At 39.1% G+C, this 17,859-nt stretch overlaps 1 protein-coding gene across 1 annotated transcript in view; it reads right to left on the bottom strand.

Moving 5' to 3' along the window:
- The window catches only part of LOC126212615 (uncharacterized), a 176,463-nt gene that overhangs the window by 34,289 nt on the left and 124,315 nt on the right, over nucleotides 1-17,859 (bottom strand). The window contains exon 5 of the mRNA XM_049940045.1: nucleotides 16,597-16,772. Coding sequence (XP_049796002.1) covers nucleotides 16,597-16,772 — 176 coding nt within the window. The remainder of the gene's footprint in view (nucleotides 1-16,596; nucleotides 16,773-17,859) is intronic.

Here is a 17,859-nt window from a genome sequence, read left to right as displayed (position 1 = left end):
TTCACACCAAATGGCGAAAACAAAAGGAAAATTTGTAATAAGTGAGTAGTTGAATTTTGGGCAGTAGTGGATTGTGAGTTCTATGAACTGAAAACAAAAGCTTTTCGTATACCACTAGCATTATCAACATTCTACCTTTGCGACAACAGATTTTTCCCCATTGACTGTTTTGAAGACAAAATATAGACCTTAGCGGAATATGGAAAGAGTTTCTGTTTCTCACATTAAAGCGTCCTCCGAAATACCGTGTTCTGCAAACCAGGTCCAAGGAATGGCTAAGTATAAAACGTATTTTTAATTTGGTACTTCTTTAATGAACAGAATCCTATTTATAAGTGTGCTATATCAATGTAAGTGTGAATTCAATTTTTTTATATTTCCTTTATTTCTCTTTTAGTGCATTAATCTGGTTTTAATTCATTTTTTTTTTCAAGAGGCTCACAACACTCATTTAGTATTATCCCCCCCAAGAACTGGTCCGACAGTTTGACAATCACTGCTGTAGAGAAATTCTGGTGGTCCTTTACTCACCAAAGAGAATTCGAGGGTCTGTACGAATCGCTGGGAGACTGCTAATATGGTAGACAGTCATCATCAATTGCAGAGGAAGGCTGTCCACAGATGTCACTGTGCAGCTCATACTTTTGGGTTGTAGCGCTGGAGCCACCAGTAGAGACGTCCAATTACAGTAATTGAGTGGTCTGTTGGAATTTTCTGATAATCTACTGTACATGGTGACATGAATCTATAGATGATCGTGTAATTCTGCACTGTATGACCTATAAGAATGGTGTCAATGATCTGTTGCCATCCCTGGTAGACTTCCAGTCTTCGATTTGGCAGCAACATTGAACTGACAATGAACATGCTTACTTACGCCACCAGCTTAACTCCTTCACCTAAAACTCCTTTGCCAATGAATCGTCAACCATCCCTGTCTTCACCAGCATTTTATCAGTTTCTCAGCTTCACCAACATCATGCTCCAGCACCATCACCAATACCTACACCATCACCTTGACCGTTGCCAGCTGCATTATCAGTGACATCGACATGTCCATCACCAAAACCATCACCACTTTCCAGCACCGCAACCAGCTCCATAACCAGCGCCATTGCCACTCCTATCAGTTCTGACCACATCAGCCACAATTACACTGACTTAAGCTCCATCATAAGCTCCTGTTAATATCCCTACCAACACCCAAATAATCCCACTTACTACCTGACAAACCTCATTTACACAGCCAAGGACAGTAAATTAAATAAAAAAACGGCCCCAACATACACCAATCCAGATTACAACATACTCCACACCATATATTGATACTTACCATCATGATTGGGGTATCAACCTTGAGATCACACTGGTGAAGGTCATGAAGAACCCCAACTCAGAAATCCAAATCACAATCCACATCCACAACAATTTTTTCTCAATCTTTCCTCAGAATTATCCAGCAACATTGACCAACTTTTCATAACCTAAGTCATTGCCTTAATATCCAACTATCCAAGGACTAGCCACAAGCCATCAGCAGCAGGGTAAGGAGAGAATTTACCCAAAGTGTGTCAGTAATGATGTCCTAGGGATTCCCATCCCCCCTCCTTCTCTGTCTGCCTAAGGTCAATTGTCTTATTATAAAATGCCAGAAAATAAACAATTTGGCAGGATAATCAAAACTAGCGCAAGTGCGCTAGTGTGTTTCCTGTGGAGCCATAGTAGTTGTTCTAAATAAAAATTGGTGGGAAATTTTATAAAAAAGTGAGGTGCTTTGTCATGCTGGCTGACATGGAATACAGAATCCGAGACTAGGAATACTACTGCTGTCTCAGTGTTACGTCAGGATCCATAATAGCTGACTTGGAATCGAGATGGCGATCAAACATGGCGGACAGGGCACACTGCCAGAGCTGTACGACCTCAGAATGCAAGATGTGAAGCACTAGAACAGGCTCTGTAATATCAAATCCAAGGCCTGGAATACTGGCACTGTGACATCAGATTTCCTAAGGCAAAGGATGTTTATACAGATTCAGTCCTGTGTGCTGGACAAAAGATGTGCTACTTGACAAGTTCCACTAAGCTACTACTGACCAAGAGGTGTATGGTCATTGCGTAACCATATATAATTCTGGTATACTGTTCCAGAGCTGGAATTGTGGACAGTCACTTATGGTGTCACAATCCAGCTCAGACCTGTTGAGGTATTTAGAACAGTGTAGAATTTAGGTACACAGGTGCAGCTGTGGGAATACTGGCACTGGATCTGTGGTGTCTAGTCCATGTTCTATAATACTGGCGCTATGACATCTGGGGAAAGGGAATTTTTCCAAGTTCAAGTTTGGTTGCTGACGTGCAGGACATGTTTTCCCAAGCTACTGCTCACTCAGACGTGTACAGTCACTGCTTCTCCTGACTGTAACTTTGAATCTCTACGCTTGAATCTTTATTTAAATAAATACCAGGAGGGGAGGTGCCATGCTGACACATACTCGTGCTGCTGTATCGAACTATTACCTGAAGTTAAAGTCAAAACTTTATGCTCTTTAGTCGTAACACTTGTGTCTTTATTTAAACAAAATCCTTTCCATAGTGAGATCCCTATTCCACATTCGTGAAGTACATGATAACCAGAACAGACGAGAAGTACACCACCACCTGATCTGCATCACTGCAAAGGGCCTAGTCGCCTATAGTTACCCAAACATCCACCCCCACCCCAACATCCACCAGTGACAGCTCCTTTCAGAGAGAAACCACACACATACTACCGATTGATGCAAAATGGAGCATAGATGTTCTGATTCTCAACAATACTATGCTCTTGTGACAGCACTGCATTCACAGAACTATCATCTCCAGGGAGAAAAAAATTGGCCCACACACTCAATGATAAGTATTAAACCACACTTCTCTCTGTGTTTGTTTTTCATTATGTGTATATGTCAATGTATGTGTTTTCATTATTTTCTTTTAGTTTTCCGTCAGTTCAACAGCTCCCTGACTTATTCAGTGCAGTGACTGATAACCTTAAGCATCAGTGGCAGCATATCTCATGACAGCACCCACATACATTCCCTAATGCTGCTCCTGACACGCTTAAGTGAAAATCAAGTCAGCATGCAGAATTACATTCATCGCCTGCACCACTGGGTCAGCATGCGTACTGACTCCAAGTTGCAGTGCCTGATCTATTGAAGCAGGACACAAAGTTGTTTCCAGACATTGAGTTTCCAATGCACCCAACATACACACCAATCATCGAGCTGCCAACATGCATAGTGCACCTGGTGCATTGTAGCATAAATCAAGTTGGCATGCAGAAATGTTTCCCGACTTCCAGTTTCCACAATCATAATGGTCTGAACCACTTGTTGAACTGCTACCATGGTCTATTGCAAATATCAAAGTGGTATTATTTGATGCAATATCAAGTTGAATGTCACAGTAAATGTGTAGTTGTAGTCATATCCTCAGATCATGACTGAAGTTTTGAAAATCCATGATTTACTCAAAAGAAAGTGTATAAAACGCATGTTTGAACCATCAGCTGTTGACAGTCACCTTCAAAAATGTTCAAAAGAAAGTAATCCTTTCAGACTATGAATGGTATCAATTATGTCAAAAACCAATGTTCAACACACAAACACCTGTAATGTTACTAGGTTGTCATACAATATGTGTGGGGCAATATCCAAGAACAGTGGAAATATATGACAACGAGAATACCACACTTTCAGGAATCTACGTTCAGAAACTTGATGTGCGCTAGTTCAGCTAGCCAAAGTGCAGTCTACGAGTGTGGCGGATGGTGTCGATACGTATTTGGAAATGTTTGGCATGTGCTCACAGATCTTACGTGTCAAAACACTTCAGAGGAGGCCTTTGGTACAAATTTCGACGCAAGCTGTGCTTCGGTATGCATAATGTACGACATATCTGCATTGTCACTATTTGATGTCACCAGAGCATTATTTTAATGTTTATATTCATTTCTGTAGACTACTGCGTTACACAAAATTTTTAAAGAATGAAAACAAATGACTATTTGTCTCTCTAACCTGTGTTTCATTTTATCAAAAAACCTCGAACATGTTGAATAAAATGCGTAGTTTGTACGATTAAACTACTAATGAAAACAAAATTGCCGACCTTTGTGGCCGAGTGGTTCTAGGCGCTACAGTCTGGAACCACGCGACCGCTATGGTCGCAGGTTCGAATCCTGCCTCGGGCATGGATGTGTGTGATGTCCTTAGGTTAGTTAGGTTTAAGTAGTTCTAAGTTCTAGGGGACTGATGACCTCAGAAGTTAAGTCCCATAGTGCTCAGGGCCATTTGCACCAAAAGAAAATTCTTAATATATTCAGCAATCTCAATGAAGAGACAAACGAGACAGATCCCCCAAGGAGAAAATGGAAACATCTACCTATGGATAGAAGCATGCAGAAGAACTGTAACTCAAGTTTAAGAGAGTAGTTCACCGTGCACAGGATTCACACATATCCTACGTACCAATATGAGGTAGGTTTGTGTATCAGTGTGACGCCAGCCCCTGGCTGTCAGCCGCCTGCATGCTAAATCGTGCGAGATTCATGTAACTATCTATTGCCTGTCTGTGGGAACATAAAGCTGTCACCTCGTACTGGGACACAATTCTGGAGGTTACTTACTGCATATCACACTCACTAGATGATGCAGTACTCTGCTGGTGATTGCAGTTCAGTTTTTCGCCTTGAAATGTCCTCTACAGGTATGTTATTGGCAAATATTCTATTAGGATATGTCATAGTTTCCCACCATATCTATTTCCTGCATTTTAAAGGCTTCAGGTCGACTTGTAAAAGAGTATAGGTGTGTTTCATTCTTAGATGTTGTTGCTATCCTCTAGTACATAAAATATTTTATGTTTGACAGCTCTTTGATAGTTGGTTGTATTACTGTCAGTAAATGTCACCATACAGCCTCCACAAATTTTTTGCGGTGAATTTTAAAAGCATAGCACAATAGATTTTTCTTTCGCTTCACAGTTTTCTGCACAAATGTCCAGGATGGACGAACGTGCAATTTTTGTGTGTATTGTTCATGTGGACTATAAGTTCGTGTAACTCACGTAAAATTTGACCCCTGTCATTTGGGTTAAAATTCAAGTGTGATTACTGTATTTTTCATGTTTCCCGTTGTTTTAACTGGAGTCATAGAAGCTGTGGCTGCAGTATTGTCTCAACAGCATTCTAGCTTTGGGAATCCGACTTCTATACTCAGTGTTATCTTAGGTTATCGAATCGGTAGTATGTGTGTGGTTTCTCTCTGAAGGAAGCTGTCAAGAGTACATGGTGGTGGGACTATAGGGTGACTTGCCTCTTAGCAGGGTTACTGCAGGTGCAGTGGTGGTGGACTTCTCGACCTGTCCGGTGATCAAAAAATTTGTGACTACAAAATAAGGAACTCTGAAAGGAATTTGTTTAAATAGAGACCCAGCTGGAGAGATTGAAACTTAAAGTTATAGGAAGCAATGAGCGTTTACCTCTGAGTGAATAGTGGCTTTGTGGGATGAATCAAGTTAGACATCATTTTTCCAGCAGATAGACCTGTACCTGCACAAATAACCTTTGGCTCAGGAAATATGATTCCAGGTCTCGGAGTTGATGTCACAGAGCTTGTTCCAGTATTCCATGTCTTGGTTTCTGTTGTCATAGAGCTGTGCGAGTATAACCTGGTTGCTATCGTTGATCGTCATTTTGATTACGAGTCAGCTATCATGGATTTTCACATCGTACTAAGGCAGCACCAGTATTCCAAGTCTCAGATTTTGACGTCACAGAGCCAGCACCAGTATTCCAGGTCAGCCAACATGACAATGCACTACCTTACATTTTTGAACTTTCCAACAATTTATACTTAGAACAACAATGCTCCGTCCATAGGAAACACTCTGGACTACTTTTTTGAATATCCTACCAAAATTTGAATTGCACACCAAAATTTGGATTTCCTGCCATTTTATAGGTATTGCAATTGATCTTTATCAGACAGCAGAAGAGGAGCTGGTAGGCAGAAACGCTATGCTATCATCGATGGTGTAATCATCGGCATCATTGGTGACACACTTCGGCACCATTCTCTCCTTACCACACTATTTCCATCCATTATGTGCCTCAGGTAAAATGTGCACTACATGTATCAGTGTAAAAACCTGACAGCCTGTAGCTACTGCAGATCTCACCATGTCCACAAAGACTCCCTAATTTACAGATATGTATAAAGTTAAATTTGCTCTTATTGTCCTCAAAAGTATCCGTTTTATTGAATGTACCTACACCTTACAACAATTATTCCTAGCTATTCAGGCTGTAATGAACTTGAATGGGACTGTCACCTACTCCCACAACCCCATGCATGTTTGACAGTTTATAAACCTTAGAGCTACCCATATTCCCTACGCTACTTGCCTATACCCAAATGCTGCAATAGCAGACAATTGTCCTTCACTCCAACATATGTTTCGAAAATGCCCAACTCATTAACATGCTTTACCAACAGAATAACATTTCCCTTTCCCCAAAACACTGGCTCCATACCACCAACAGGGGATCAATAAACTACTCCCTGTAATAATGCCCAATGTGAAGTAGCGAACCAATAACTTTGATGCAGTAGCCTTATGCAGAGCAGCAATTGGATTCCTCCAAACCACCTCCAATTGGCCACATACCCTGGTCAATCATTGAGCTGAATGCTTTATCCTCAGCACGTATCTAGGACCTAAAAGATACCTGTGTTACCATATATATATATATATATATATATATATATATATATATATATATATATATATGTCCGATTCATCCTGGCCCATACAAGCTCGTCGCTGGCACTGACGAATTCTATTCCGCTAATGTTAATGTTACAGATCTGTGTATTCAAAGAATTTCTCAGCGTGAACTTAACTGGGGGCTTCAGCTCATCACCTTCCTTTCAGGAGACCTTGTACACTATCTCAATACAACCATCCTGAAAGTGAATCAAGTGACAATCTTTTATCACTTTGGAAGCGTCCTAGAACAACTATCGATCCTAATCCACACTCCCCACCTTCATATCTACTTCAAGTAACCGACCTAAGATAATCTGAGAACACTGCTGCAAAATCTGGGATGAAAATGAAGGTCTTATCCACACCCAAATAGGCAGCCACCTAGTCATCCTCCACATAACAAAAATATATACTTCCTACAATGAAGCTGCTATCATCCATCCACCAACCAACTCACCCACTCACCCACCCACCCATCCACACACACACACACACACATACATGCAAGGACATGCCTGGTAAAATGGTTGTAGGTATTCCAGCTCACAGTTGAGATGGATCTAGCCAGCACAGCAGTTGCTGAAATTCAGGTTTGCGATGGTGGTAGATTCAAAAACTAGATGAGACTTGCGAGAATTCAGAAATGAAAGAGAGCAGTGGCAGAACACTGAACAATTTAAGAGCGCCGTGGTGAGAAATTTGAAAGAAAGTGCGAGAGGAGGGTGCTGGCAAATGTAAAAAAGGGGAAAGATGGTGGTTGTTAGAGATTTGAAAACAAATCAAAGACATCACAACTACTCCAGTTATGCTTTCCAGTCATACTGACATTTCAATACAAGGTGACGCCAGTTCAAAAGAGTATAAACGATCTAAATTTGTGCAATGTTCAAATTTATCCAAACCACCTGATATTGACAACACCAGATTATATAGAAGGCAAAAATCTAAAACCTTCACTGAATGGTGTAATTTTGTGCACCTTTCAAAAGTATCTTTAGGAGATGAATTACTTCTCAAGAAAATATACAGGATGTATCAAAAAGAATCATCTGATAAAAAAATCATAACTATTATGTTATTATAGATATGTATGTGAAAAACATGCTGTTGGAAAGACCAAACTCTCAGTTTTACATGGTTCCCACTAGGTAGCAGCAGCATGCGCCCACTTTAGTTCTAGTAAAAATGTTGTCAGGACAACAGAAAGCGTTTGTGTTCTACATTTTGTGCAGTGTGGGTCAGTAATAATTGTTCAGCATGACTTTCGTACTAGGTATGGTATGGATCCTCCTACAGCACAGAGCATTAGACGATGGCATAAGGAATTTCGAGGTACGGGTTGTTTGTGTAAAGGCAAATCGCTGGACTGTAAGCGAGTGTCTGACACAGATGTTGAACGCATTGGCCATAGTGTTACTAAGTGTCCATAGAAATCCATTCACTGTGCAGCACGACAGCTCAGCATGCCCCAGATGTCCGTCTGATGTGTGTTGCATCAACATTTACACATGAAACCATACAAAATTCAGCTACTGCAAGTTCTTCAAGTGACAAACTGCAGCATGTGGAGTTCTATAATTTCATGCTTGGCTAAACGGAAGGTGACAGTTTTCTTCCAGGCTTAGTGTCTACTGACGAGGCAACTTTCCAATTAAATGGAAAGGTGAACAGTTATAATGTGACAATGTGGGATACAGAACAACCACATTAAGTTATACAACATGAGAGGGCCTCTCCAAAATGTAATGTGTTTTGTGCAGTTTCATGGGAACAGGTGTATGGTCCATTTTGCTTTGCAAGAACAATGTTACAGGAAGCATATGTCTCGATATGCTTGAGAACCTTCTATTTCCACAGTTGGAGACTGATTCGAACAACTTCATTTACCAAAAGGATGGGGCACTGCCACACTGGCATCTGGAAGTGCAGGAATTTTTAAATCAAAGGATCACTGAATGAAGGGTTGGTTGCACTGGACCAAATAACTCAGCCTTTCATTATTGGCCTCCAAGGCCACTGGACCTGGCTATGTGATTATTCCTCATGGAGGTTTGTAAAAGATTCTGCTTATATGCCTCCATTACTAACAACAATTAGTGAACTGAGACACAGCATAACAGTAGCTGTGGAAGCTCTAACTCTAGACATTCTCGCTGCAGTGTGGGAACAATTTGAATACTGTATTGACTTATGTTGTGCATCTCGATGGGGGGCATATTGAGCACCTATTAAAAGGTATGAAAAAACATTTTTGAGTTTCCCATTCATCAAAAAACAAAATTCATTGTGTATGTTTACTAGTGTCAGTAATATAGACCTGTCAAATTGGGTGATTCTATTTGATGAAGCATGTATAACCATGCACAATACTTATTTCAAATTTTTTACCATACTTAAACAGTAATATCTGGCAGTTCCTCCCAGGCATAACTGAAGCAATCTTGAAAAACGATATATTTCTTATCAAAAACAGGTATTCACATATATCATGATTATGTCAATGTTATTACCATATGAAAATATATCTCAAAGGCTGTCTAAATTGAAGCATATCCATGTTGAAAATGAAAGTGTAAAAATACAACAGAAATACACACAATTATTATATGAAGTCTTACAGTGTTATTCTCATATCTAAAATACTCAAATGCGTAACTTACAGTATTTCCACATCTAAAATGTATGTCAAAATATGTCAGTAAACATGCAAGCTATATGTGAGGAGTAGTTATGTTATTAACATATCAGAAATGATGATATATACTAAAACAAACTTCAAAAAGCCTATAGCTCCACAGAAAACACTTTGACTGAAATAATATGTTGTGGAACGGAAGCAGTGACAAAGCATACATATAAACAGGTAGTCTTCATTATTATTCTGTAAGTGTCAGCTACAGGAAGAGTGCAATTAATCTGTAACTTCACTTAACACCTAAAACATGACTGTGAACTTGTAAATTGATTGCCCCCATGATGTTTACATGCCTGAATTGTTCTGTAACAGTGCAAAACACATGTATCAGGCAATGCAGCAAAGTTTGACCTATGCCTCCAAGATCTTAATGAGACTATGTTATTAAAGGTACAAAACTGAACTGAACAGATATCATTTTAGGGGGAATTTTCAACAGTAGTAAAATATAACTGGTATTATTAACTTGATAATATAGCTTTTTCAGTTTCGATTGATTCTCGACGTATCTGCAGTTGTGTTCCACTTGTGTTCTATCCACCACAGTCACATATTCTCGCACTTTAGCTCAACCAACCATACTAAAAAGTGTATGCTTTCAAGGAACGTTTAATGCATAGTATCACCTAAACTGCACATTTTGATTAACACAGTATGGTTTCAGAGTCCTTTTCAAGTCTCTACCATCTATGATTTATAAATGCAGACTATAGCCACAAATGGTAATTTGTACAAAGTACAGGTTTCAAAACTGAGTTTCCTGCAGGAGCCTTCCGTTTGAATCGTAGCCTTGGTAAAAAAATTTCGTTCTCTGCATATATAAATGCATATTTCCATATTAGAGATGTGTAACTTTGTAATGCTTGAAATAAGAAATGTAAACATACAACATGGCCACAGACAATAATGGAACAAGGTTCAACACTGAGTCATGTTTGATAACTTGAAAATAGGATCTTTACACCAAAAACAAAATTATTTGTTAAAATATGTATGAAGCATGCACAGACCACTTATTGTAATACACAAATATAGGTAGGGACCTGCGATCACACATGAGAATTCCGACTTCGCACCAACTTACAGGTTAAGCTGCAGTTATTTATGAATATACTTCTGTCTTTGTATCACACATTAAAGAATCCGAAATTTATCTCTATAATCTATGAAAATACATACATTTCATCATACACATGGCAGTACTGCTGGTCTTGCTTGCTAGTTAAGGTTCATTTGTCATCGAAAATAGTTTGACCTTTGTACCAATGAATACATCGTCGTTGTCAATTCTAACATTAATGTGGACCCTTTCCTTGCATTACAAACGAGTGTCATCTTTTTCTGGTAATGCTTACTCGTGCTATAACACAGTTTAGACTACATAACACTTCGTCACATAGATTACTATTGCACAGCAAATTAGTAACACACTGCCCCATACATCACCGCAATATAGCAAAAATAGAAACAAATTGTTCTATACATAACTATGTTACAGAAAAATTGTATGAGATTCCCCCATACATTGCCATGTAACAACAAAACTGTAACGAAACACCACCCACACAGCATGTTAGAGCAAAATAGGAACAAACTGATCCATACATCACAACGTTACAGCAAAATTGTAACAAATGGCTCCACACATCGACAAGCTTCAGCAGAATAGCTCCATACATAGTTACAATAGAGAAGTTACCATATATATCATCATTTTTATACGAAATGGCAACATGTTACCTCACACATTGTGAATGGATGATGAGTTGACATGGTGACTACCATTACCTGAACATGTTTGGTGCAATGATGTTCAGCTGACATGGTGACTGTCATTATTTAAGATGTGATTTGGGCAATGATAGTCAGTTGACACCATTTCTATCATTACACCAAACACTTTAATTGTGTACCCTTCCCTAATCATGGCATTCATGCTGCAATGTATAAATATATATATGATTAGTCAGCGGTCTTAATGGATGACTAAACATTTTGCTTATTGGAACCAAACTTTACTTGCTGGCATCGAAATTTGTTGTGAGCTTCCTGACTTGTTGCATTGCTTGTTTGAATAACTCAAAAAATGTCAAAAAAAGGCTCAGCTTGAAACTTCCTGGCAGATTAAAACTGTGTGCCTGACCGAGACTCGAACTCGGGACCTTTGCCTTTCACGGGCAAGTGCTCTACCATCTGAGCTACCGAAGCACGACTCACGCCCGGTCCTCACAGCTTTACTTCTGCCAGTATCTCGTCTCCTACCTTCCAAACTTTACAGAAGCTCTCCTGCGAACCTTGCAGAACTAGCACTCCTGAAAGAAAGGATACTGCGGAGACATGGCGTAGCCACAGCCTGGGGGATGCTTCCAGAATGAGATTTTCACTCTGCAGCGGAGTGTGCGCTGATATGAAACTTCCTGGCAGATTAAAACTGTGTGCCCGACCGAGACTCGGTCGCGAAAGGCAAAGGTCCCGAGTTCGAGTCTCGGTCGGGCACACAGTTTTAATCTGCCAGGAAGTTTCATATCAGCGCACACTCCGCTGCAGAGTGAAAATCGCATTGTGAAAGGCTCAGCTTGTTTAGTAGGTGGTGTCTGAAGCAATTTGGTACAATTTTGTGTAACAGTACTAATGTACAGAGAACATACTTTAAGCTTCTGGTGTCACTACTTGTTTCCAAGGTCCAGTAGATGACATAGACTCCAAGTTTATTGTATATATGCTACCATCATGCATTTGGCATAATGGCAATCATTGTAGTCAGGGTAATGGCAATCACCATATAAACTAACCATCATTGTCTTACAATAGTATCCACCATTTGTTCAGAGTAATGGCAATCGCTATGACTGGGGAATGACAGTCATTTTACATTAACTTACCATGATTGTCCCCAATGCATTTAGGGAAATTGTACTTAGCATGATCAGTGTATCACTGGCCCACAATAACATCTGACATAATGGCAGTCAGAATGTCAATGACCACCACTGCCTCCCAGTAGTGTCTGGGGTATTGACAGTCGCTTTGTTAAGTAACTATATTTGCCCTAATAATTTTAGGGGTAATGGTAGTTGGTATGTCAACAGCCTACCATTCCACCAAAAGTATACACAATGTATTTGCTATGTATATTGGCTACTGTTACAGTTTCTTCTAAGGATGTGATGTATGAGGTAATTTGTTAAAATTATGCTGTAACCTAGCTATGTAAGGGGTATTGCGCTACAATTTTGCTATTACATGGTGATTAATGGTGCAATTCGTTACAATTTTGTTGCAAAATGACGAAGTATGGAGCAATTTGTTTCAATTTTGTTTTAAAATGGTGATGTGTGTGGCGAATTGTTATGCAGTGTTCACAGTGCAAGAGCATTATCAGCAGAGGATGACAATCATTTGTACTTCATAATGATGTTATCAGACTTGCATTTGGCTGACTACAATCTATGGCTGACTGTGATATTGTTTTTAATCAACTATGACTAGCTTTTGACAAATAAAACAGAAAATTTAGATGTAATATTAACATAATATACTTTGGTACAAAGTTGAAACTATTCTTAATGAGAAGTTCACTTTAACCTGTTTAGTAAGATCAGCAATAGAGCCATACATGTTTTGTATTGTTATAAAACTAATTTTTAGATCTTTTCACAAATAGACACCATTTTTAGTTTCTTTGATGTATTGCACAACGATCGAACTATGCTCATTCATAAGTGCAGCCTAACCTCTAATTGGTGTGAACATGGGAGTTTTTGATCATGATAGGGAATCTGTAGTTATTGTTGTGTATTACAGTAAGTGACCTGCGAAAGTTTTGTACATATTTCTGTGAATAACTTTATTTTGTTGCAAAGATTGTATTTTTGAGATACTGAACCTTCATCGCAGTGTGCAACCATGTTCTATCATTGTCTTTGGCCATGTTGTTTGTACATTTCAAATTGGGAACATTACAAAATTATACTTGCATGTAACTAAAATGCCGAGTATAAATTATACAGTGCAATAAACATCTTCTGAACATGTACCATTGTGTAAGTGCAGCTACATCCAGGACAAAACGTAACAAAGACAGTATTAACCAATCAATAACGTCAATTACGTTTTTCTAGCGTGAAAATGTTGCTTGGTCATTTCGTTTTTCTATTATCGGTAACATATTCTCTTTCAGGACTATAAGAAACTATTCACAATTAATGGACTGTATTCTATATATGTTTTCTATTGTCATAGAACAATTCAGCTGAGGAAATGTCATTATGGCAATTGATTTTAGGGCCCATAGTCACATATTAGTCGTCAAGGGTAAGTTACAGATTAACTGCTGTCTTCCAGTATTTGACAGCTGCACAACAGAATTCAGACTGCCTGCTCATTTCCGTCAACTGTCACTGCTTGTATGCATAACATAATATTTGAGCCAACATATTGTTTGGTACAGTTACAGGCCTGTCAAGTTCATTTGTGTATATAGCCATATCTAGGCTCCAAATGAAGTGTCACCTTCCTGCCAAGCATATTATTTTATCCATATGTGTTGTTCTGTTATACATAAATAACACATATAATTTTAGACATGGAAATAGCATTGTGGGAATAGTCATATTTTGGATGCCAAGTGGAAGTTATACATTACTTACAGCTTTCCATTGCTGATACAATAGATTAATTCAGTTTCTGCATGCGCTCATTCCAACTGTCACTACTTATCTGGGTAGCAAATTATTTTAGCAAGCACGTTTTTTTTTCTGTAGCTATGGTTAGATTCATTTTTTCACATAGCATAATTTTAGATGAGGTATTAATAATGCCAGGCTTCACATAAATATTGTGTTTGCTGCTGAAAAACTTTTGACTTATTGTACATTTTAGTCATGAAAATACTGTAAGTTCTGTCACTTGACATAAACAGTGTGTGTTGCTGTTGCATTTTTCGAAACAAGTTTTAGACGTGGTAACTCTGTAATTTGCGCCCTTCTGTGTTTTGACAGGTATTTTCATCGTAGTAGTAACACTAATGTAACCACTGCATGCGACCATAGATATTTGTGATAAGTAAAACATTTTTTTGTACTGCCAATAACATAATCTCATTTGGCCTAGGAGGAACAGCCAAATATTAGTGAAATAACTAGTTAGACATAGTTAGGCTTTAGTGAAATAACCTATTAGATATAGAAACAGTCAAAGTTGCAAGAAATAACTATGTGTGCAAAAATACTTTTTGATAAATAACACAGACAATTCATATGTCGATACTTTTAGCTTTCATGTCCATTGTGTCTTACACTGAGTATGGGACAGAGATCAAACTAAGCTTGTTTACAACTGCACCTTAGGCCCATGAGTTGTGTTAGTAACATTTTTGTGTGCATTTTAATAAATAATACAGACATTTTAGACATGGAAATATTTAAGCACACAGTGTGCCTTGCACCACATACGGTACATTTATTGTTGAAATAATTACATATTTCAGGTGAAGTTTATTTATTTTCCAAATGGAAATCCTGAACTATTGTTTATAATATCCCTACATATTTTTGATTATTAATTCACACTATTCTGATACTTTTGAATATGACACTAATTTCTGCTCATTTGGATATTTTTTTATCCTGGTGTCATCTTAGATTATGTCAGTTGGGTTGCCAAATGTAACTGGAACAGTTCTATCATCTTGATTAATTTATTGATATTTCCTACCAATACCATTTTATACTTTTTTCAAATTATTCACCCTCATCACCTTGCACTTTCTTGAAAATTTTCTTCCCAAGCATTCTTGCAATTTTTAATTTTCCACCATCACCATGTTTGTTTCCTTAATTTTACACCACCACCATACTGGACTGCAGCGCCGACTAGCGGCGGTTCCTTGAACTGTGAGTGGAACGTATTCAGCCATTTTACTACACACATCCCTTTCACCTACCCAACTGACCTCTCCTCACCATGTGAGCTCTTGAAACCTACAAAGAATCTCGCAGGCACTACTGTTCCTTGCTCCATACCCATGATTGGGACACATTAACACACTGATGGCAAATACAGACATTCGTTCACAATATCTTTAATGCAAAAAGGAGCCTAGACTGGTGACAGACATGCTCTGAATTAAACACAACACCATACGTCAACTCAGGTGAATACTGGCAAACTTTTCACCGACTGATCAGCGACAATCCTGCCAGTACCCACTTCTCAACAGTGAGTCTCACTCTGACGATATAAGTAAAGTCAAACTTATCGCCTCCTACCTCGAAGATACACTCATAGTCGTCGACGTTCCTAACTTGACCACTCCAACTCCCGAAATGTCCACTTTTACAGACACATATAGTTTGACATCTCGCTCTCAATTTTAGGTATTTACGTTTTGTGCTGTGAACGTATTTGAACACGCAAATCACAGCACAAGGTATAAAAGGCATGGAAACCACAATCCCTTCTACCGAACTCTCCAGATCTTTTGTTTAATCTTGATCACTGCTTAGCTTTTTCCTTCATTTATAGGAACTGACAAGACTGCATTTTCTTTATCGTCGAACTCCTGTCAATGTCTAGGCCAGAGGTGGGATTAAGCGGTATAAGCGTGATTTCTGCAGGAGGAGACTAACTTATTTCCTCACGTGAGCGTAGTTTCGAATGGTAGAACTATGTTGACGACATATTCAGTGTCAGATAGCACAGGTTTCTCCACGTTATCAGTGTTTCCAAAAATGATGGAAACTTAGTATCTGGCAGCAATAGTAAATAATTTTAGTGAAAGTAGTAACACTGTTCATTTGAAGGGTTAGTTCTGCTCATCTGATGGGTAAAATTCGACTAATTTTAAGAACAAAGTCAAAAATGAAAACTGAAGATTAAATAGAATGCGAAAACATTGAAAGCGACTAATTACTGTACCCATGTCCTACACTATAGTCTGCCTATGACACTTTTATTCCTTCCTTAATTTAAAGACCTCAGTAATTGATAAAACACTAATGAATACTTGCCAGGGAGTAACGTGAAATAAATGTTCACCTGCCAAAGTGTGTTTGAAAAGGGTTTGAATATACACTGTCTTGTACCTTATTATATAATCCCCAGGCCAGTCCTTGTTTTCTTCTATCGTGTAGTTCACTATCACCTCGCTGATAAATTGTACATCTTGTACCCAACCCCTTAATTTTGCGTCGAGAATGTTTCCCAAATGTTTCATGTTCTTAATCCATCCATGGAGTCGCTCTTCATTCGAGTGGTTACCCTGAGACAGACAGAAATTGTTGAAATTACTTGCATAACATTCACAAGAAGAAGCCAACTTTAATTTATGCTTACAGGTCCCACAATTACAAAACATTTAAATTAGTGTCAGTACAGCCATTAACAAAGTTAATGAAAAGTATGCGTCTAGCCATGTCTTATGAAACAAACGGAATTCTCTACGAGGGTCGTGCAGTACGTAACGTCCCACACTGTTTTTTCTCAGAAAGTATTTATTGTTAAGAGTTAGAATTTGGTAACAATATACATCAATATGTGAAACTTCTGGCAGATTAAAACTGTGTACCAGACCGAGACTCGAACTCGGGACCTTTGCCTTTCGGGGGCAAGTGCTCTAGCATCTGAGCTACCCTCACATAGTTCTGCCAGTACTTCGTCTTCTACTTCCAAGATTCACAGAATCTCAGCTACGAGGTACTGTCAGAAGTAAAGCTGTGCAGATGCGGCGTGAGTCACGCGTGGGTAGCTCAGATGGTAGAGCACTTGCCCCCGAAAGGCGAAGGTCCAGAGTTCGAGTCTCGGTCCGGCACACAGTTTCAATCTGCCACTAAGTTTCACCTCAGCGCACACTCCGCTGCAGAGTGAAAATCTCATTCTGGATAAATCAACATGTCTTCATCACATTCTATGGCCGTACGCCAACGTTCTCGAAGAGCATGTATTCCCTGCTGGTAAAAGCTTTTTGTTTCCAGCGCAAATTTGTGCACCCAGCTTTTGTCTCCCGTAACGGTCCGTGGCAGAAAGGCGTCTCCGTCGGTCTCAAAACGTTCCAACATTTCATATGAAATGGCCTTACATTGAATCTTGTGGTCCACTGTGAGCATTCGTGGAACCCATCTTGAGCACCTCTTTGAATATCCGAGACCCTCGATCATTGCAGACGCACTTCCAATGCTGATCGATAACTGTAGAGCCATCGTCCAACTGCACTTCTGTCAACTGCAGCATCGCCATACACTGCACACAAACGTTTATCGATGTTCAACACGGTTTCTTTTTCTGCGCACAAGAATTCAATAACAACACGCTGCTTGTAACGTGAGTGGTATGCAGGTGCCATTTTCACT

This window comes from Schistocerca nitens, chromosome 11 (genome assembly GCF_023898315.1).
Source record: "Schistocerca nitens isolate TAMUIC-IGC-003100 chromosome 11, iqSchNite1.1, whole genome shotgun sequence".
NCBI lineage: Eukaryota > Metazoa > Arthropoda > Insecta > Orthoptera > Acrididae > Schistocerca > Schistocerca nitens.
Note: the sequence above shows the minus strand (reverse complement) of the source record. Positions and strands in the feature narration are given on the sequence as shown.